General features: G+C 43.8%; 1 protein-coding gene across 1 annotated transcript in view; it reads left to right on the top strand.

Moving 5' to 3' along the window:
- The window catches only part of LOC109411508 (cytochrome P450 306a1), a 47,471-nt gene that overhangs the window by 5,790 nt on the left and 18,513 nt on the right, over positions 1–23,168 (top strand). The window contains exons 2-4 of the mRNA XM_029867619.2: positions 8,645–8,954; positions 14,715–14,860; positions 15,152–15,357. Of these exons, the coding sequence (XP_029723479.2) occupies positions 8,645–8,954; positions 14,715–14,860; positions 15,152–15,357 (662 nt within the window). The remainder of the gene's footprint in view (positions 1–8,644; positions 8,955–14,714; positions 14,861–15,151; positions 15,358–23,168) is intronic.

Raw genomic sequence — 23,168 nt, 5'->3', positions numbered from 1 at the left:
TGAATGCTCTCGCACCCGACTTAGAACCAGTGTTGGTAAAAACTCAAATTCTCAAATCTCATGCTTGAGTTGTTTCACTCGCCAAACTCACCTCCGAAAAAATCATGCATGAGCTGACTCGCGATTTCACTCATTGCGTTATTTCTTGGTGTTCTTTTTATTTACATCAAAGTTTTTAGGATTAATGATAGAACAAAGGCAAACCTATCGTACAACAACATTGGAAGTCGTTCAAATTGATTTGGATTCGTTTTACAAGCGAACGAAATTTCGGCGCTTGACTCGTGAGAGCGAGATTTTGCATGAAAATCTCGCGCGTGAGAAAATGATTCAGAATCGCGCGCGACTTTGCTCACGCAGGAGCGGTTCATGAGTGTGCTTTGAGTGTGATTTTACCAACACTGCTTAGAACGCAAACATTCGTTGAATCTTGGTTCGTTCGCCTTCGGCACTCAGATTCGGTAGCGATTCATTCGGCCGTCGCTTGCGACGCGTCGCCCAGTACTCGGCGATTAGAAAGAATGGGTAATGAAAGTGGAAAGATTTTGATTTCCTGGGGAAGAAGCACACTCGCATCAGATTGTGCGTGGATGTGAGTGAGGGATACGCAATAAATGAATGATTTTCTCCCATCCTTGCAGGAAATTCACCAGGAATTCAAGCAGTTCAACCAGAAATTTCGTTTGAAGCTCCACCAAAAATTCTTCAAAAAATTTCACTGACAATTCCTCAGTTCCACCAAAAATTCCTATAGAAATTCCATCAAAAATTCCAACAGGAGCTCCGCCGATATTTTTTTTTTTGCAAGAGTTCCACTGAATATTATTCTCCAAATTCAAACGGGAGTTCCAATAATAATTTCACCAGGAATTCCCGCAGGAGTTACTCCAGGAAATTCAACGAGAAATTCTCAAGGAATTCCATTAGTTCTGATCGAAAGGAAAGTTACAGCAGAAGTTCTTGTAGGAGTTCCACCTCAAATTTCTGCATGAGAACCACCGCAAATTCCCACAGGAGTTCCATCAAGAAATCCTCTAGTAATTCCAACGAAAATTTCTTCAAAAGAATCATCGGAAATTCCTCTCGGAGCTCCACCGGAAATTATTCTTTCGGTAATTCCTTTGGAAGTTCCACTGGGAATCGTTCTTGAATCATTCCCCTCTAGAGATTCCTTAGGAAAATCCTCTAGCAGTTTCACCGGAAGTGTCTCTAAGAACTCCGTTAGGAATTCTGCTAGGAGTGTCAAAGAGAATTTCTCTATGAGTTGCATTATTTTTTATTTTTTTAGTTACATAAATTATTTTTCATGGAGATTGTGATTGGCTGAGTATTGTGTTGTTCTTTACAGAGAAGAACATTAATCAAGACAATTAGATGATCGGCATTGAACCACAAAAACCCCACAACAATTGGTGAGATCTTTCCAATATTATTTATTTATAAATAATTCTACTTCAGTATATTTACTATATAACTGCATATAAGTTGAAAATTCGCTATTTTCAACATCCTTTCATCTATTGGAAGATGCTTCAGTTCTGGGCTCTTTCTAAGTTGATGAAGGGATTTATAAATGCTTGCAAGGACTTGGCCAGGTGTGTGGAGCTGAGTGAATCTATGACATTGTAGATAGTAGCGACATCAGCAATGTCAATGGAAATATTCAACTTTGCAGCTCCATCCAAGATTTGTGCAAGTACTCATGCTATGCTATGCTATAAATTATTTTTCATGGAGATTATTCTCCGCTAATATCCAGTTATTGCTGTAGGAGATTCATCATGAGTTCCTCTTGAGATTACAGAAAAAATTACTGCAGGACCCTCGCCAGGAGTTTCAAAAAGAATTTCTTTATGAGTTCCACCAATTATTTCTCAATTTTCCACGGGAAAGTTCGGCAGGAATTCTTGTGGGAATTCCACCGAGAATTCTTTTCGAATTTCTTCGAAAATTCCTCTAGGGATTTCAAAGGGATTTCTCCCTGTATTCCTCAAATGATTTCTCCTAGTGTTCCTCAGTAAAATTTCTATAGGAGTTTCAATAGGCACTCTTCTTAAAGTTCTACCGGGAGTTCCTCTAAGAGTTCCACCAGAAATTCCCCTAGCAGTTGATTCGTTTTTATTTTAAGTTGCAACGATAATTTCTCTAGATGTTCATCCGTGAATTCTTTCAGATGTACCACCCCAAATTCCCGCAGTAGTGCTTGTCATTTCTATAGGAGGTCTATCGCAAATTATTGTAGGAGTTCCTACGGGAACTTTTCTAAAAGTTTCACCAGAAGTTCCTCTCGAAATTGCACCACTTCCCGGGAGTCCTACTAGGACTTCCTCCAAGTGTTTTATCGGTAATTTCTTCAGGAGTACCACTGGAAATTCTTTTAAGAGCTATACTATAATTTCTCCACGGGTTCCATCGTAGGTTCGTTTAGAAGTTTAAATTCTTCTGGGAATTGCACCCGAAAGTCTTCTAGGAGTTTCCCTGTGAACCCGTAGAAGTTCCGTCACACAAATGCTTCGTGAATTCCTCCAAGAGATCCTCCAACAAATCCTTCAGGCTACGACGGAGAATTGCTGTAGGGAGCTCCTGCGGAAACACTAGAATTAACAGTGGGAATACCCCGAGGAGTTTCACCGGGAAAACCTCTAGCAGTTCAATCGTCAGGTTCTCTGGAGGCTCTACAGGGAGTTCTTCTAAGATTTTTACCTAAAATTCCATCGGGAATCCTGCTAGGATTTCCTACACAAAATCTTCAAGGAATTTCACCGGAAATGAGCTTCACCGTAATTTCCTGCAGGAGTTCCACCAAGAATTCCTCAAGGACTTCCACAGGAGTCCTCTTAGGAATTCCACCGCGGTTTCTACAGGAAATCTCTCCACATGAAATTCCTTCAGTAGATCTCCGGAATTACGTTCAATAGCTCCTCAGGCAATTTCTACACGCGATCGTCCTAAAATTACTTCAAGAGTTCCTCGGGACATTGTTTTCATGAATTTTTCAGGAGTTTCGAGGTATCATATAGGAAATCGACCTGGACCTGAAATACCTTCAATAGTTGCTCCGGTAAACTCTTAAAGGAATTCCCTGCGGACATTTTGGGGGATTTACCGGCGAAGCTCCTAGAGGTTGAACTTCTGGAGAAATTTCTGGTGTAGCTTCTAGAGGAATTCTCAGCTTAACTTCTGGAGTAATTCTTGGTGGATCCCCAGGAGAATTGTGGATTGTGGAGCACATTCTGCAATTTTCTAATATACGGAATTATCCAATGGTAATTTTTTTGATCACAAAAGAGAAACAGAATGATAGATGAATTGCTCAGACTTTGCATCGCAATCAATAAAATCCATAAGAGGTCAGTGATCTTTGTTTTAAGAAAATACCAGTACCGCGTAACGGTTGCATAATGACATACTTCAAATGACCGGTAAACTCTGTGTTACAGCCCTCCTGAAACCTTCTGAAGCACCCCCTCTAATACGTCCTGCAACAGGCTCCATTGAAACTACTGGCAGCCCTCTTGGCCTCATCTCAAATCACCAAGCGAAAAACTTGTTCTTGCAAACTCATTTGAAGCACTTACTAAATTTATTCACAAAATCTCCTCTGAATATAAACATGAGAGAAATTTTTGACTGAATTCCTGATTCTTCTGTACATTTCCATTATGAATGGCTCCTGGACCGACCGAGGATCGCACTTGTTACCTTAGTCGTGGTAGAGACGAACCAGCCAAGGGCTGAAAGTCTCTCTAATAAAGACAAATCAATCAATCAACCTTAGTCGTGGTCTTTCTATATGGGGGCGGATACGGTATTTCAGTGCAGTAGAACTTCCCGAAAAAAAAACTCCTGGATTAACTCGTAATGTCATTCCGGAATTTTTGTTTTGCATTTTTACACAACCATAACAGCTGAAGTTAAAACTAAAGGAGATTGCTTTGACTCTAATCTCCGAATTGCTTTTCGAAAATATTTGAAGCATATTTATAATGATACCCTCAGAGATGTCCATATCCTCAGTGTGGGAAAGAGAAATAGAAAATAGGGGAACAAAGCCCAAAATGCCAAGATGGGGTAAAATGGCCCAACTCATAAAATCATTCCTGAATGGGACTTGATCATTAGTATTGGTGAATGGTGTCAAGATACGTTTGCATCGAACATTCTTCTAGAAGCTAGGCCACGAAACCCACGAAAAATCTTTTGATTTCCCAATGAAAACTGGCAACTTCCGGTTTTTCGTGCTTGCAATTAAGGTTTTCTGGTGAATTTATTACCAGCCAAGTGTTTCCAACGAGATTGAAGCACACATGGAGACGCATGGTTGTTGATGTCTACGCTTTTCATGTTAGGGGTCATTCAAATATTACGACCATCGTTTTGCGAGGAGGGGGGTAACACTCCATTTATTGAGTATACGAAAAAGCGGGACAGAGGGGTGAAAAGGAGTCGGAAATGCCCGAAAACTGATACACGTAATTTTTGAATGTTTTCATGAAGTGGCATCTTACCCCACGGCAGATGGTCGTTTTGCACCACTTCCGTTTTACGAATCAGTTTTTAAAGTCGCTAAAAATCGATGAAAATACAATAATTTAGTGAATATTTTTGCTGAAGTATCGAGCAAATATTGTCTAGTTGCTGTTACCACTTTGAAAGCCTAACAAATGAGACTAATTATCATTGAAAACGATGAAAGTTTGAAAAATGGCATTTTACCCCACTTGACCCTACACCACTCACGCTGTGCATCTGAACAGGAGCCGTTCTCTTATATGTGGATCCACCACTGCGATTCGGATGCGCGCAAGCTTGGTGGGTAGAAATAAATCTCTTAGCTCCCTGAGCACTAGGCCACACAACAGTGCGGCGAGAGCGATTTAAAATTCTCTTCGGTGAAAGTATAAAAAATCACCCGGGTGCGCGCTCCAGTGAGGTTTTTGCGCCAGAGTGCGCGCTGCGGTGAAACGCCGGAGAGTTCTCGCCCCGGCGACACCATGGTGATAATTCGGTGACTGCTGGGGAAAAACACGGGAGAGCGCCGGAGAGCGATGCGCGCGAAAGAGTGAGCCACACTCGATCCAAGGCGGACGAGCAAGAGCACGCACTAGCGCTTGGTCTACCTACCACCCAAAACAAGAGAAACTGGCTTCTTGGTGTGGTGAAAAATGTTCCTATCCCCAGTGCAGTGTGGTCGATAAACTGACGCCGCAGTGAATCGCTACGGTGAAATGCCATCTCTGGATACCCTTGATAGTACTAGCTGTTCCAGCAAACATTCTATGCATATGCACTTTAACAGGGGATAGAGAAAGTTATATACGGTATGTGTACCATATCTTGGCCTAATATGCCGTGCTGGCCGCTTATGACAATTTTGACCAGAACTCGTGAATTATGGCACTAGAAATGATACTTTGATCCTCTATCAGGCAAAATACCTACTGGCAATGCATGTTTCACCATACAGAAACACTTATAGTTAGAAGGTACAGAATGTTGCTATTTGATAAATTGAGAGATGAATTTGTGAAAAAAAAAAAATCGCGTTCTAGTGGATTTCGAACTCACGACTCCATATTTGCTACACCGGTGCGGTGCTTTCACCAACTAAGCCACAGAACAGGTAATGGTAAATACGCATTTTTTTTTTTATTTTTGGTTTACGTATGGGATAGGCCAAACAAGGGAACTATGCCAACAAAGCATCCCAATACCCTACACGGTGTGTTGTGTAGAACAACTTTATAATAAAATAATAAGTAAGTCTGAAATTTTGCCCAGTGATACTTTGGGCCATTCCCTTCAATTTGCTGGGTCGGTTGAAAACATCCATCGGGGGGTCTAGAACAAAATTTTTTTTGAAGGTTTTTCATGCAAAAAAAGCTAAAAGCACATATTGTAAATTATTGCATCTCCTACAAATATTCACAACTTTTTTGTCTTTGAGGATAGAACCATAAAATTTTCAGGCGTTTCGAAGTAGTATGCGTAGATGACTGTTTGAAAATTTCATTAAACTATGTTGAATGGTTTTCAAATAATAACAAAACTATCAAACGCATTCTAAAATACTAAGCTTAGTAGCAAACGATCAACAAAATATCTGTATTTTTTATAGAATAATACATGAAAAATTTTTAATTTTTTGAGTCATTATGATTGCGGTATGTACTGTGAAAACTTGTTTTTCAAATAATGATCAATTACATAGTCAAATACATGAAAGGAAAACACACACATTGTCATTATGTAGCTTTTGACTATAGTATTAATTATTTATCTCAAGAACGTGGTTTTGCGTGAACATGTTCATTTTTTCCATTTTTTTTTAAATGATTAAGGTCTTATCTAAGTATCAGATTGCAAGCGAATGGCTTTAGGAGAGCGTGACGCAATAATTTGGATTACAAAAAAAAACTGTTTGTTATTTTTTCGAAAGATATAAATTTATGTTGAAAATATTCTATTAGTCAACGACGCCCTAACAATGACCAATCACTCTTCCTCATGCTTGGAGGAAACCTCAGAAAATATTTTTGAGACATCATATGCAAATCGATAAGACTATTTAAACCATCGTTATCAAATTGTTTTTCCTTGGCTTTATGCTGAACAGCCTAATTTTCATGCCTAATAAAGAAACATTTTCAATAAGTACTCCGTTCTTTTAACTCTTCTTTCAGAACTTATTATCAGTTATTTGTTAATAAATGGTGGCATAAGTAATAAGCATCATATTGCTATTAAATTTAAAGACAAACCTAAGTTTAGGTCCAACAGCTATGTCGAATATCGTGGAATAATCCGGAAACTATGTTTAGTACCGTAAAATTGCCCTTGATCGAATATTGCCCAACTGAATTCTGTTTTGATTTCAGTTCACGTTATTGTGTCCTGTCTTGGTTTAATGTGGACTCATACCCACAACTTCAATGTTATTATGAGGTCTTTAACAGGGTTAACTTGTTTTTATTTATTGACTAAGGTGAAATACTATTTAATTTTGAGCTTGTAAACATTAATTCCAAAATAATTTAGTTTCTATACTTTTTCTTCGAAACAGAGATGTTTCCCAATCCTCAAGTGCTTTTCTTGGCTTACCAAATAACATTCAAATATTTTCTTTAGGGAAGGCCGACATGCTCAGCAATCATGATAATTGTGTTTATTATAGGATTCGTAATAGAGGCATACTTGTACTTGTGAACATATATACGCAAAACCTCGTTCTTGACATAAATAATTAATACTTTAGTGAAAAGCTACATAATGACAGTGTGTGTTTTCCTTTCATGTATTTGACTATGTATCTGTTCATCATTTGAAAAACAAGTTTTCACAGTACCGCCATCATAATGACTCAAGGTGTTTAGAATAAAATATTTTTCATGTATTGTTGTATAAAAAAATAGATATTTTGTTGATCGTTTGCTACTAAGCTTAGTATTTTAGAATGCGTTTGATAGTTTTGGTATTACTTGAAAACCATTCAACATATTTCAATGAAATTTTCACACAGTCATCTACGCATACTACTTCGAAACGCCTAAGAATTGTATGGTTCTATCTTCAAAGACAAAAAAGTTGTGACTATTTATAGGAGATGCAACAATTTACAATATGCGGTTTTAACAGTTTTTGCATGAAAAACCTTCAAAAAAAAAAATTTTGTTCTAGACCCCCCGATGGATGTTTTCAACCGACCCAGCAAATTGAAGGGAATGGCCCATAGTATCACTGGGCAAAATTTCAGACTTACTTATTTTTTTGTTTTAAAGTTGCTCTATAAACACACCGTGCCTAGACAGGCAAAAATTTCACTTTTCAAAAAAATGTCAAAATGGTTGACCAATTAGTTAACTATCAATGGTCCAAGTTTGCAAAATATCAGACTATTCTACATGAAGTTAGAAATATTCTAGTAATAGGTGTAACCATTATTACACCTTTTAGTAGAATCTTTCAAACTTCGTGTAATTGATAGACAACTAGTTGACTAACGTACAGAGAAAGTTTGAAATTTGTTATGTCCTTGGTAAAAAGTTCCATGTGGTTTTCAATGCAAGTCGTATATTTCTCAGTAAGAGAGCTATCTGAAGTAAATTTGACATTTTTTTTGTTCTATCTTGTTTCACAAATCAATATACCACGGTAACGTTAAGGACACGGTTGTTGGAAACCAATGATGACCGACTTGTTATTTTTTTCAATTCCCAAGAGTACAAAGTTGAATAGCTAGCAGGTCCACAAAACTGAAAATGCTACTTGTGATTTGCTCAATCATCGTCAGCGAAAAACGGACAGCAAGGGAAATCCAATATTGCAGATAAGAGTTATAGCTTTTGAGGTGATCTACGTACAGAAACGTTGGAGCCAATACAATAAATTTGGTGGTCAACTTATTAAGAATGCAAAACCAGGTCAAATTTCATTCAAAACAAGACGATCTCGGTACCGTTTGAATCCATTCTTTTTATTATATTGCGTGTTCACTTCTAACAAAACTTCCAGAAATAAGAAACAAAACAAGCAGTGCCTCAACTCTTACGCGTTTTCAGAAGCATGGAATTGGGAGCACCTTGCTGAACAGAAGGAAGAATCTGCTGCAAGTTCCTTTAATTTTAGTATTTTCTTTTCTTTTCAGATGTACTTAATCCTCGGTATTATTTTAATCCTAACCTACGTGCTATGGACCCTACTGGACCGCCGCGGAAAACCACCTGGCCCATTCGGGTTACCGATCATCGGTTACCTGCCCTTCATTGACTCGGTCAAACCGTACGAAACGCTCACCAAGCTCGCCAAACGCTACGGCCCCGTCTACAGCCTGCGGATGGGCCAGGTGGACGCAGTAGTTCTAAGCAGCCCGGAACTCATCCGCGATACCCTGAAGCGAGAAGAAACCACCGGAAGGGCACCGCTCTTCATTACTCATGGGATCATGGGAGGATATGGTAAGTGATGTGTTAGTGATTTCCTTCTGAAAATAAGGGAGATCTGGGTTCTTCCATCTACTGGAAACCACGAAATCAATAACAATCAAACAAAACTTTATATTTTATATTTCTTGATGACAAAAAGAAATAATATTAATAATAATAATAAAGCTTTTCTACTTAAAAGTACCATCTCCTTCTTCATAATTTTTATCATTCTACTCGGGAATGCTATTGTATGCATAAGTCATCACACCCATTGATCTGCAACAGGCTGATGCTTCGCGGTGATCAAGAATGAAACTGACTCATTCAGGGAAATTCTCGAAAATGACCAACCGTCACTGGTCTCAGCCTTCTTCGCTTCAAACACTTCACGCCAAGCGCAGTCTCAAGAACGCAGGATGTGCACAAAAGTGAAAACACGAGCGCACCGGCGGCGAAGGTGCTGAATGAAATGGAAAACGTGAAGGATGGTACAGGTGCGGGGGTCGTTGCCATCGTCGGAAGAGGGAAGAATTCGCTTTCGGTTTTTGTAGTTTGTGTTCTTGACGTGTGCAGCTTGGATTGGCTTTGGCTGGACTGACTTGGAGTTGGAAGACGATCGTCATCATCATCATCACCACGTTGGGTCTGCGTGATGAGGATAGCGGGGGTGGGGTCAGTGAGAGGTGGAACGACGAAGGGGATTCTGATTTATGGCGCTTGATGCGGTTTGAGCTTTTTACGGCTTGCTATCTTCGGTTGGCGTTCGCTTTCGTTCTGCAGCTGCCAAGTTCTAGATACAAGTGGTGATGTGACGGACGATGGGCGGTGGATCTTTAGAGGATTCTTTTAAAAAGTTTGTGATGTGTGGTTATTTGTGATGATTCGTTGTAATCTGGTATTCACGACATTTCTGGGCGATTTGCCTTACGGCGAAAATCTGATACGTTGCCGACTGGCTGTCGATGAAGCCGGCTCGATAACTTCTCACGAACTCATTCGTTTTAGATGACAGTCGACGATAGATGATCTGGGATAGCACTTTATAGGCAGCATTCAAAATGGTGATCGATCTGAAGTTCTATTGTCTATTTGTCCTGTCTGTCTGTCCTGTCTGTCTGTCCTGTCTGTCTGTCCTGTCTGTCTGTCCTGTCTGTCTGTCCTGTCTGTCTGTCCTCTCTGTCCTGTCTGTCTGTCCTGTCTGTCTGTCCTGTCTGTCTGTCCTGTCTGTCTGTCCTGTCTGTCTGTCCTGTCTGTCTGTCCTGTCTGTCTGTCCTGTCTGTCTGTCCTGTCTGTCTGTCCTGTCTGTCTGTCCTGTCTGTTTGTCCTGTCTGTCTGTCCTGTCTGTCTGTCCTGTCTGTCTGTCCTGTCTGTCTGTCCTGTCTGTCTGTCCTCTCTGTCCTGTCTGTCTGTCCTGTCTGTCTGTCCTGTCTGTCTGTCCTGTCTGTCTGTCCTGTCTGTCTGTCCTGTCTGTTTGTCCTGTCTGTCTGTCCTGTCTGTCTGTCCTGTCTGTCTGTCCTGTCTGTCTGTCCTGTCTGTCTGTCCTGTCTGTCTGTCCTGTCTGTCTGTCCTGTCTGTCTGTCCTGTCTGTCTGTCCTGTCTGTCTGTCCTGTCTGTCTGTCCTGTCTGTCTGTCCTGTCTGTCTGTCCTGTCTGTCTGTCCTGTCTGTCTGTCCTGTCTGTCTGTCCTGTCTGTCTGTCCTGTCTGTCTGTCCTGTCTGTCTGTCCTGTCTGTCTGTCCTGTCTGTCTGTCCTGTCTGTCTGTCCTGTCTGTCTGTCCTGTCTGTCTGTCCTGTCTGTCTGTCTGTCCTGTCTGTCTGTCTGTCCTGTCTGTCTGTCTGTCCTGTCTGTCTGTCCTGTCTGTCTGTCCTGTCTGTCTGTCCTGTCTGTCTGTCCTGTCTGTCTGTCCTGTCTGTCTGTCCTGTCTGTCTGTCCTGTCTGTCTGTCCTGTCTGTCTGTCCTGTCTGTCTGTCCTGTCTGTCTGTCCTGTCTGTCTGTCCTGTCTGTCTGTCCTGTCTGTCTGTCCTGTCTGTCTGTCCTGTCTGTCTGTCCTGTCTGTCTGTCCTGTCTGTCTGTCCTGTCTGTCTGTCCTGTCTGTCTGTCCTGTCTGTCTGTCCTGTCTGTCTGTCCTGTCTGTCTGTCCTGTCTGTCTGTCCTGTCTGTCTGTCCTGTCTGTCTGTCCTGTCTGTCTGTCTGTCCTGTCTGTCTGTCCTGTCTGTCTGTCCTGTCTGTCTGTCCTGTCTGTCTGTCCTGTCTGTCTGTCCTGTCTGTCTGTCCTGTCTGTCTGTCCTGTCTGTCTGTCTGTCCTGTCTGTCTGTCTGTCCTGTCTGTCTGTCTGTCCTGTCTGTCTGTCCTGTCTGTCTGTCCTGTCTGTCTGTCCTGTCTGTCTGTCCTGTCTGTCTGTCCTGTCTGTCTGTCCTGTCTGTCTGTCCTGTCTGTCTGTCCTGTCTGTCTGTCCTGTCTGTCTGTCCTGTCTGTCTGTCCTGTCTGTCTGTCCTGTCTGTCTGTCCTGTCTGTCTGTCCTGTCTGTCTGTCCTGTCTGTCTGTCCTGTCTGTCTGTCCTGTCTGTCTGTCTGTCCTGTCTGTCTGTCTGTCCTGTCTGTCTGTCTGTCCTGTCTGTCTGTCCTGTCTGTCTGTCCTGTCTGTCTGTCCTGTCTGTCTGTCCTGTCTGTCTGTCCTGTCTGTCTGTCCTGTCTGTCTGTCCTGTCTGTCTGTCCTGTCTGTCTGTCCTGTCTGTCTGTCCTGTCTGTCTGTCCTGTCTGTCTGTCCTGTCTGTCTGTCCTGTCTGTCTGTCCTGTCTGTCTGTCCTGTCTGTCTGTCCTGTCTGTCTGTCCTGTCTGTCTGTCCTGTCTGTCTGTCCTGTCTGTCTGTCCTGTCTGTCTGTCCTGTCTGTCTGTCCTGTCTGTCTGTCCTGTCTGTCTGTTCTGTCTGTCTGTCCTGTCTGTCTGTCCTGTCTGTCTGTCCTGTCTGTCTGTCCTGTCTGTCTGTCCTGTCTGTCTGTCCTGTCTGTCTGTCCTGTCTGTCTGTCCTGTCTGTCTGTCCTGTCTGTCTGTCCTGTCTGTCTGTCCTGTCTGTCTGTCCTGTCTGTCTGTCCTGTCTGTCTGTCCTGTCTGTCTGTCCTGTCTGTCTGTCCTGTCTGTCTGTCCTTTCTGTCTGTCCTGTCTGTCTGTCCTGTCGTCTATCCTGTCGTCTGTCCTGTCGTATGTCATGTAGTCTGTTCTGTCGTTTGTCCTGTCGTCTGTCCTGTTGTCTGTCCTGTCGTCTGTCCTGTCGTCTGTCCTGTCGTCTGTTCTGTCGTCTCTCCTGTCGTCTGTCCTGTCGACTGTCCTGTTGACTGTCCTGTCGTCCGTCCGGTCGGCTGTCTTGGTCGTCTGCCCTGTCGTCTGTCTTGTCGTCTATCTTGTCGTTTGTCCTATTGTCTGTCTTGTCGTCTGTCCTATCTGTATATCCTGTTGTCTGTCCTGATGTCTGTCTTGTCGTCTGTCCTGTCGTCTGTCCTGTCATATGTCCTGTCGTCTGTCCTGTCGTCAGACCTATCGTCTGTCCCGTCGTCTATCCCGTCGTATGTCCTGTCGACTGTCCTGTCTTCTGTCCTGCCGTCTGTCCTGTCGTCTGTCCTGTCGTCTGTCCTGTCATCTGTCCTGTCGTATGTCTTGTCGTCTGTCCTGTCGTCAGTTCGGTTTGTGTCCTGTCTATGTCTTGTCTCTCCTGTCGTCTGTCTTGTCGTCTATCCCGTCGTCTGTCCTGTCGTCTGTCTTGTCGTCTGTCCTGTCGTCGGTCCTGTCGTCAGTCCCGTCGTCTGTCCCGTCGTCTATCCCGTCGTCTGTTCTGTCGTCAGTCCCATCGTCTGTCCCGTCGTCTATCCCGTCGTCTATCCCGTCGTCTATCCTGTCGTCTGTCCCGTCGTCTGCCCCGTCGTCTATCCCATTGTCTATCCTATTGTCTGCCCTGTCGTCTATCCTGTTGTCTGTCCCGTCGTCTGTCCCGTCGTCTACCCCGTCGTCTGTCCCGTCGTCTGCCCTGTTTTCTGTCCCGTCGTCTGCCCTGTCGTCTGTCCTGTCGTCTGTCCTGTCGTCTGTCCCGTCGTCTGTCCCGTCGTCTGCCCTGTCGTCTGTCCCGTCGTCTGCCCTGTCGTCTGTCCTGTCGTCTGTCCTGTCGTCTGTCCTGTCGTCTGTCCTGTCGTCAGACCTGTCGTCTGTCCTGTCGTCTGTCCTGTCGTCTGTCCTGTCATCTGTCCTGTCGTATGTCTTGTGGTCTGTCCTGTCGTCAGTTCGGTTTGTGTCCTGTCTATGTCTTGTCTCTCCTGTCGTCTGTCTTGTCGTCTATCCCGTCGTCTGTGCTGTCGTCTGTCCTGTCGTTTGTCCCGTCGTCTGTTCTGTCGTCAGTCCCATCGTCTGTCCCGTCGTCTATCTCGTCGTCTATCCTGTCGTCTGTCCCGTCGTCTGCCCCGTCGTCTATCCTGTTGTCTGCCCTGTCGTCTATCCTGTCGTCTGTCCCGTCGTCTTCCCCGTCGTCTATCCCGTCGTCCGTCCTGTCGTTGGTCCTGTCGTCTGTCCTGTCGTCAGTCCCGTCGTCTGTCCCGTCGTCTATCCCGTCGTCTGTCCTGTCGTCTGTCCTGTCGTCTGTCCTGTCGTCTATCCTGTCGTCTGTCTTGTCGTCTGTCCTGTCGTCAGTCCGGTTTGTGTCCTGTCTGTGCCTTGTCTCTCCTGTTATCTGTCCTGTCGTCTGTCCCGTCGTCTGTGCTGTCATCTGTCCTGTCGTCTGTCCCGTCGTCTGTCCCGTCGTCTACCCCGTCGTCTATCCCGCCGTCTGTCCTGTCGTCTGTCCTGTCGTTGGTCCTGTCGTCTGTCCTGGCGTCAGTCCCGTCGTCTGTCCCGTCGTCTATCCCGTCGTCTGTCCTGTCGTCTATCCCGTCGTCTATGCTGTCATTTGTCCTGACGTCTGTCCCGTCGTCTGTCCCGTCGTCTGCCCCGTCGTCTATCCCGTCGTCTGTCCTGTCGTCTGTCCTGTCGTCTGTCCCGTCGTCTATCCCGTCGTCTATCCCGTCGTCTATCCTGTTGTCTGCCCTGTCGTCTATCCAGTCGTCTGTCCCGTCGTCTGCCCCGTCGTCTATCCTGTCGTCTGTCCCGTCGTCTAAGCTGTCATCTATCCTGTCATCTATCCAGCCGTCTTTCTTGTCGTCTGTCCTGTCGTCTGTCCTGTGGTTTGTCTTGTCGTCTATCTTGTCGTCTGTCCTGTCGTCTGTGCTGTCATCTGTCCCGTCGTCTGTTCTGTCGTCTGTTTTGTCGTCTATCCTGTCGTCTGTCCTGTCTGTATGTCCTGTTTGTCTGTCCATTCAAAAAAAAATATTACAATAAAAATCCTGAATTGCCACACCGTTTAAAAATTTGGCGCAGGTGAGACGATCCACAGCCAATTTCAGGACTAGAACCGACCAAACGCCAGGCTACATAGAGAGGTGGAGATCGGAGGTGAATCATCTCCCAGTTTCAAGGTTAGCGCAGCATTCCTGATACCCGAAAAGGGGGCCAATTATGTGCGCTATTTCCGGTGCTTGTTTTCAGCTCTGAGAAGATGCAGGATGGTTGAATGTTTGAACAGCAATTCCTGGAATAGCATCATGGGGAGCAGTCAGGAATGTGTGAGAAACTGGCCGTTGCACCTTTCGAGGCCAAAAGTGCACTAGTTCTGGGAAAAAGGAATAAACGGCCGAATCAACTAAGAAAAAAAAACGAAACGAAGATGCGCCTTTAGCCTTGTCGGTTATTTTGTTCCTTTCGGTTTTTCTTTCCAGGAATCATCTGCGCAGAAGGCAATCTATGGCGGGATCAGCGGCGTCTCTCGACCGAATGGCTGCGCAAGATGGGCATGACGAAATTCGGCCCAACGCGTTCAACGCTCGAAGCCCGCATCTTAATCGGTGTCAATGAACTCCTACAGGTACGGAATTTTTCTGGTGTGTAGTTAGAATTCTTCCCCTCTCTTCCTGAAGATACTTCGACGAGGAGGACGATCATGCAGTCAGAATGATGCTGACCCTCGTCGTCGAGCTGTTTTTCGAATACCTTAGCTTCTTACTACTTTTAGTGATGAATTGACCACTTTGACCACAATTCCAATGTTCAGAACACGATCGTACCTTTCCAAAAACCACTATATTTCCAAAGAATGACTTTTGTTTTCTTCTCTGTGCTGACCTTCGGACTGCTGCACCACCGCCACCGTTCACAGGATTTGAAGAGAGAATCGGAGAAAGTGTTTGCGTTCGATCCTGCACCGTTGCTGCATCACATTCTAGGAAATCTGATGAATGACATCGTGTTCGGGCTGCAGTACGAGCGGGATGACGCAACGTGGCGATATCTGCAGCATCTCCAGGAGGAGGGCGTCAAACATATCGGAGTATCGATGGCGGTTAATTTCCTACCGTTTTTGAGGTATGTGCGTGCGTGATTTCAGCAGGCAAGCTAAGTATTCGGTTCCCGGGTGGAAGTGGATGACAAACTAGGAATAGATTAGTTGATGAGATGGATTTTTCAACAACAGGGTATTTTTATCGATGATATCCCGTTTGGCATATGGACGTCGAGTAGTCGAAAAAACACAAACACTTATATTATTACAACTAGTAGGGAGCAGTTCTGGTGGGATGGTTAGAACTCATGACTACTACACTGAAGATCTGGAATCGAATTACACCCCCAACAAAACGTGTGGGTTCTTCCATCGGAAGGGAAGGAAACTACACTTTGATCTTAGCCTTTAGGCCGAGAAGCGATGGATGGGAAGTAAAGACGCAGCGTTCTTAATAACCTATAAATACTTTAAGATAAAAGACAAACGGGTTTGCTCTTTAGAATCTAATACGTGACCGTCTTCGTAACAGATATATTACCCAATTGTAATCAGTTTATTATCCCAAGTAACATTCTTTAGTTAAAAAGACTAGATGAGGTTGGTGAAGCAATCATAAAATCAAAAAAAAATGGTATTACGTTGTATGGCGCTTCTCAAAACTGCTACAATACTAATTGGTTATCAAAATGTTAGTTGGGATCCAATGGATTACATGATTGCAAAAGGGTTTATGGAAGGCGAGTAGCTATAGTAGAATTTAAGATGAAATCAAGCGGAGTTTAAATGGTTTTCAGGTGTCTTTGAATGAATCATTAGGAAGATTGCAGAGGCATTTCTGAGCGGCCTCAGTAGCGAAGATTTTTTGAAGGGTTTTTCGGTGCTTCAGAGCTTTCCGGAGTGCTTCATTAGGAATCATTGCATATCAAAGTGTTTTAGTAGAGGTTTCACAGTATGTAGTTTCAGGCACTTTCAAAAATTTTCAATGGTATGGAAAGCGGCTTCAGAGTAGTTAAAGGGGAGGCCTCTATTCAAAGGTGTTTTACGGAGGTTTTAAAAATAGTGAGGAAATTCCAGGGGGTTCTCGGGGTTTGCGGGGGATTCCAATGCTTTCAGGTGGGCGTATCAAGGTGTTTCAGAGGGGTTCCGGGAGGTGCTTGGGGGCTCCACAGACTTTTGAGTGAGCATCAGAAGGGTTTCAGAGCATTTCAGAGTGCTTTCAGAGGAGCTTTAGAGGCATTTCAGGGGTTTTCAGAAACACCCCAAGTAACCACAAGCATTATATCACTACATTAATTCAATCGTATTATAGTTTAGCTAATGCGAGATAACTTTTATTCTACACCTGTCAAGTAATAAAGCGTTTACTCTACGTTATGAAAGCATTGAAGCATTATAGGGTTTTGACAGTTCGGTATAGTTCTATAGCGACGTTGTTTGATGCTTCATTGCATTACCATGTTAAAAGCTTTATGGCAATCAATAATGCAAGGATTTATTACTTCATATATGCCTTTACTAATGCTTTCATCGTTGTAAACAGAAAAAAACCCTCAGTTCGGAAAAAATCTGTTAAACATTTTTAGAAACTCAACTTGAAGACATGCAGATGCTGAGGGAACAAAAATTATGTGGGGTTGAGATATTGGTTTCCTTATTTAACAGAGTGCCCCGATTTTATAAAAGAAGTTATAAAAGTGAGCACGTATGAAAACAATAAGAACAGAATCAACACAGACTAATTTATATCTTTATATTATCTTCGTTTGTGGAATCAATCGGTTCTGTAGTCGCTTGTTTTCGAATGAATTTGGGAGAGTAAGATAACTGATGGCATTCAGACCCTAGCACAAATTTTTAGAGCTGCTGAAAACACAACTCAATAAAGCACGAGCTGAGTATACGTTACTTTATGTTGCACATTTTTCCAGGTGCAAAATACATGGTAGTCGTAGCACAGCATTAGCGCATCCAAGTTTCATCGCGGTCCAGTTTCAGCAGTCTAGGTTCAATTCCCGAAATAGAATAAAAAACATCAGTGTGAGAGTATCGGAACAGGTATGAGAGGATAAAAATAGACAGAAAAATGAAAAACACTTTTTTTCTTTTGTTGACATGATGCCTTAAGTATGCATTCCATACTATTTTATTGCATTAGCTATATGGTACAAGCATTTTATATGCTTTAGCAATCGCCACAGTAAAGCTTGCTTTTAATCAACAATAGTAGCGCCACTTTCGACTTTAAACCTACTTTAATGGTACCTATGTGACAAAACAACTTTATATCGCATGTCATATAATATACTATAAAGCGAAATTAATGCTCTATATCCAGCGTCATGGTTACTTGGGACATCAAGGTGTTTCAGAGAGGTTTAAGGAGGCTTCAGGGAATTCCTGAGGGCTCTCGGAGTTTAAAAAGTTTTGCTTGTTAGACTTCAAACCGCAGCGGGTTCCTTTAGACTTTTCAAGCTGTTTCAGCGGGTTTCTTAGGGGTGCCTGGGATTTTTTTGTTTGTTTCAGGGGGTTCTATGGAGATTTCAGGGGCATTTCAATGGTTTTTTTTTCTGCAAGAGTTTGCTGGTTTAATCTCGGCTACACGATTTCCCACGAATACTTGCAGGCAGTCCAACGGCTTGTTTAGCCACGCAATGGCCACCTGGCTGTCGGACCAGAGAGCAACCGAGACGTGTTCCAATTCCATCGCGTCAACCACTTTCTTAACCAATCGATGAAGAAATAAAGCTGCCATCAGCTCCTTGCACGGGATGGACATAGGTGTTATGGAACAGACTTTCGACTTACTTGTAACTAGGCCCGAACTCGCAGTACCATCGGAATGTAACGACCGAAGGTATACGCATGCACCGTAGGCTGTATTTGAGGCGTCTGCGAATCCATGGGTTTCAATCCTTGCCGATTCCTCCGAAATTACCTGCCGAGGAACTCGGAAGTCCTCTGCAAGTGGCAGCGCGTTCAAAAAATATCTCCAGTCGTCGAGTAGTTCTTCATCCAGCCGACCGTCCCAATCCATCATGTTCTTCCACAGCTTCTACATCAAAACCTTTGCGAGAACAATTACTGGAGACAACAGGCCGAGGGGATCAAAAAGCCTTGCTATAACTGACAGAACTTCCCGTTTTGTCGGTGCTGGATTGTTGCAGTCAGATTGTGCCCGGAACAGAAAATCATCTCCGACTGGATCCCACATAAGCCCAAGGTTCTTAATTACCTCATTGGCACTAGAGTCTTCAATCTTCACCAATTTATCTCGATCCTCCTCAGGAATAGAGTCCAGGAGTTGTTCATCGTTTGCAGCCCACTTGTGTAGATGAAAACCTCCGCGTTGCAGTAGCGAAATCAACTCTCGTTGGAGGCCTCTCACTTCTACCAAATTGTTTCCACCAAAAGGTACGTTGTCCACGTAGAACATCTTCTTCACCAACTCCGCTGCCAAAGGATATTCTGCTTCCTCGTCGATTGCCAGTTGGTACAGCGCACGAATGTCCAGAAATGGTACTGCAGCTGTACCGTACGTCACAGTTTGGAAATTCAAAATGATCGTCAGCAAATCAGGTTGAATTGTAGGGCCAACCATCATCACGTCGTTCAATGCCATTCCACCAACCTTTGCCGATGCATCAAACACGACGCGACACTTGGTAGTCGTATTCGAAAGCTTAAGTACCGCGTGGTGCGGTAGATACCATCTCTGCAAACCAACAGGATCTTCCGCTTCATGCACTTCCTTGCAATGTCCGTAGTGCGTAGAATCTCCTCAGCGCCATTGGTCTCGAATCTCCAAGCTGGCTGATTGATTCCCGAAGTGTAAACTGTACTACATATCGACCATCTTCATTTCGACGAACCGTTGACTGGAAATGCTGCTCACACTGTTCAGCTTCAGTCATCACGGACTTCTCACTGGAAACACTTTCCACTTCCCAAAACTTTTGCATCAGTTCGTTTAAAGAGTCACTTGATGGTGTTGCCACATTAGAGTTCACAATTGTTCCACAAAAAAGCACTAGCATATTTTCCACCAACCAACCAGCCAAATTGCGTATCTCGGAGCGTAGGCAGATCTTCTGATAGCTTCACACGACCGGCCTTGAGAACATCGTCGTACCATTCCATTCCAATCAGCAAATCCACTTGTCCTGGACGGAAGGTCGTAGGGTCTGCCAACTGGATTCCAGCGGGAATGTTCCATGTAGCAGCGTCAACCTCAAAGGTCGGCAGGTTTCCTGTTACCTTCGGCGAGACCAAGCAATCCAACTCCATCTTGAAACCATTCTGCCTCAAACGAACCTTCACCCTCGCCCGTTGTCGAACGCTGGATCTGACGCTGTTGATTCCGGTGATGGGAATGTCGATTTCTTCTCGATCCACTTGCAGCTTTTCCAACATCGCCTCCGAGATGAAGTTGACCTGCGAACCACCGTCCAAAAGAGCGCGACATGATTGCGGTTTTCCATGTTTGTCCAAAACGCTGACCATTGCAGTCAGCAACAGCACTTGCGAAATTGGCTTCTCGACCACATTCGAAGCCACGGTGTTGGGCGTACTGCTACCAGGAACATTTGCATTGTCCGGCTGCGCCGTTTGCTTCGGAGACTGCTGCTGATCCGTTGTATGTACTGGCATTGCTGGAACCTGAGCTTTGCACTGAACCACCTTCAACATGGAGCAGCGTGTGATGCTTCCGCTTGCATTTCGAACACGTCTTGTTCGATTTGCATTCTCCGCTTCGGTGACCACGTCGCAAGCAATTGAAACACAGGGGCGTGATCTTTCAGAAATTTGACAGTGTCCTCGTATTCTGGCAATTCCCCATGGGCGACCGAGGATTCCCACAACTTCTTTGTCTCATCGTCCAACGCATTGGGTAGGATGTGCGTTACGATTGTATCTGATACCCCAGTAAAATCTAGACCCAAATGTTTCAAATGTTCGACATGACCAACACATGAATCGACCAACTCTCTCAACTCAGAGTGGCTTTCTTGTAACATTTTTCCTATGTTGAGTAGCCCAGAGATGTGATGATCAACCATTCGTCGCTTGTCTTCAAACCTTTCTGCTAAAATTTTCCATGCATGGACATAATTTCCATCAGCGATGGTTTTTGCATCAATTATGCCTGCTGCGTCTCCATCATTCGATCTGTCGACCACGTCCCTAAACATGACCTTAAATTTTTCCCACTGGTCGTATTTGCCATCGAAATGCGGAATGGCACGAGGAAGCGACGGTTAAACCACAATCGGTTGTTGATTACGATTCGTTTGACTCAGCATCTCGATCCATGCTTCGAGAGCGAGGAAAATGTCGTCGTACAGCGTTTCAAATTCAAGGTACTTACAGCCTCGATCAGTGAAGCAAAATTCAACCATCGCGCAACAATAATGACAATGTCGCAACCTGTATTTGTTGCGACAATCCACCCAATGCGACACAAGTTTGTCCCAACTTGAAAATAATAGGATAAACATCGTACACCACGAGTTTAGAGATTTTTGAGCCTTGCATTGCGCTTTTCGAACAGTAACATCGAGTCAGTAAACACTGCAACTCTGCTGAAGATCTATCATCAAACTGATTTTGACAATGTTTGAGAAATGACCACTTCCCTGAGGGCATACGGGTATGTATGGCCAAGCCGGTTCCAAGTGGCCATAAGGGCCTAAAAGGGCTAATTTCCTTTAGATTTCAACAAATTATAAAGTTAGAGGTGTCGCACGGTTGATTTTGATAATATTGTGGAAATGGCCACTTTTGTCACATCCCTGAGGGCACTCGGAACATTCCGGGTATGGTTAGGCCGTTCCCGAGGGGTCATAAGAGCTAGAAGAAGGACTGCTAAGAGCTAAGAGCTAAGAGAAGGACTGTTTTCTTTCACGTTTTGACAAATCATGAAGTATGAGGTGCCGCACGATTGATTTGACCAACGTTGCGGAAATGGCCAATTTGGCCACTCTCCTGTGACCAGAACCACTCTAAGGCCTCATGGGAGCCTAAAAGGACTATTATCCTTCATATTTCGACAAATCATGAAGTTTGAGGTGTCACACGGCTGATGTTGACACTTCCCTGAGGGCATCCGGAACATTCCAGGTATGGCCAGACCGATCCAAAGTGGCCATAAGGGCCTAGAAGGGCTATTTTCCTTTAGGTTTCAACAAATCATGAAGTTTGAGGTGTCGCACAATTGATTTTGATAATATTGTGGAAATGGCCTCTTTTGTCACATCCCTGGGGGCGCCCGGAACATTCCGGGTATGGCTAGGCCGTTCCCGAGGGGTCTTAGGAGCGTGGAAGAACTATTTTCCTTCGTGTTTCGACAAATCATGAAGTTCGAGGTGCCGCATGAATGATTCTGACAATGTTGCTAGAATGGCCACTTTGGCCACATCCCTGGGGGCACCCGGGACATATCCGGTTCATGAGACTGCTTGATTGTGCCATTTCAAGTCAATGGTTCCTTGCAGTTATATAGTTTCTGTATTCCTGGCGTATAATATGTGCAAATTTCCAAAATAACTATAGATTCAGAGTAAAAAGCATTAATGTGTCATTTTCCGGCCGGTCATGACCCCAACGGAATCTGGAATAACTCCGGAACAGTTGGGTGAACCGGTTCCGTATGGTAGTCCTTGACAATTTGGACAAACCTGGAGCGAATGCAATTGACTTAAAAAAAAATCGGTTATGCCTTTTGCATAGCTGATTCAAGATTCGAAAATAATCCGAAATAGACGTTGGGTACGCGAAGGTTGAAAACTATGTTGTGAATCAAAATTCAACCATCGCGCAACAATAATGACAATGTCGCAACCTGTATTTGTTGCGACAATCCACCCAATGCGACACAAGTTTGTCCCAACTTGAAAATAATAGGATAAACATCGTACACCACGAGTTTGGGGCTGTCCATTAATTACGTAAGGGATTTTTTGCGATTTTTCGACACCCCCTCCCCCCCTTGTAAGATTTTTTGTATGAAAAGCCAAATATTTTTGTATGGCGCGTAAGATTTCTCAAACCCCCTCTCCCCCTATAAACCCTTACGTAATTAATGGACAGCCCCTTTAGAGATTTTTAAGCCTTGCATTGCGATTTTCGAACGGTAACTTCGAGTCGGTAAACACTGCAACTCTGTTGAAGATCTATCATAAAACAGTTTCGACTCTGGGTTAGTATTAATTGATTATTCACGAGTTGGAAAGTACGCAACAAATTTATCTTTCATTTTGTCTGCAACAAAAAAAAAATCGAGATCGTGTCATTATCTGTTCCCAGAAGGGATAAAGAGTAATCATCGCGCCTTCTTTGTTGCTTGTTTTGTGCCTCTTTTGTCTGACAATTCTTTTCACTGACTATGTACAAATAGCATTGATAGCAACGATAAATACCTGGATAAATACAACAAACATAAGCATAGTGGTTTCGCAGCGCGGTGTCACGAACACCAATGCAAATCTACTTGATGAAAATATGCCCATTTGATTTTGCTGGGAGCAGCTGATCTTTGTTTACTGTTTTCAACCAGTAACTCAAGTGGTGTTCCTGTAATGCAGCGTGTACGTACACGCAACAGCACTAAAAGCAGAAACCACTATACTGTAAACACTGTGCCATTGTATACGTACTTGGTTGATGAATATGGATCACGTTATCGGGGGGTATTGTTTGATCTGATTGAGGATTTAGAATTGGCAAGAGTCTTGAACCGATAGTGAGATCCAACAGTGTTCTTGAGACCACATGTTTTCCTCAGAGTTATTAGTAACCATCGGAATAACCAGGATAATATTGTCTGTTCGGAAAAAAACTAGAAAATCAGCTTCGGTGAACGACACGTCTGCCTTCTTCCGAAGTTCATAGTATG

Source organism: Aedes albopictus, chromosome 1, assembly GCF_035046485.1.
Source record: "Aedes albopictus strain Foshan chromosome 1, AalbF5, whole genome shotgun sequence".
NCBI classification, from domain to species: domain Eukaryota; kingdom Metazoa; phylum Arthropoda; class Insecta; order Diptera; family Culicidae; genus Aedes; species Aedes albopictus.
Note: the sequence above shows the minus strand (reverse complement) of the source record. Positions and strands in the feature narration are given on the sequence as shown.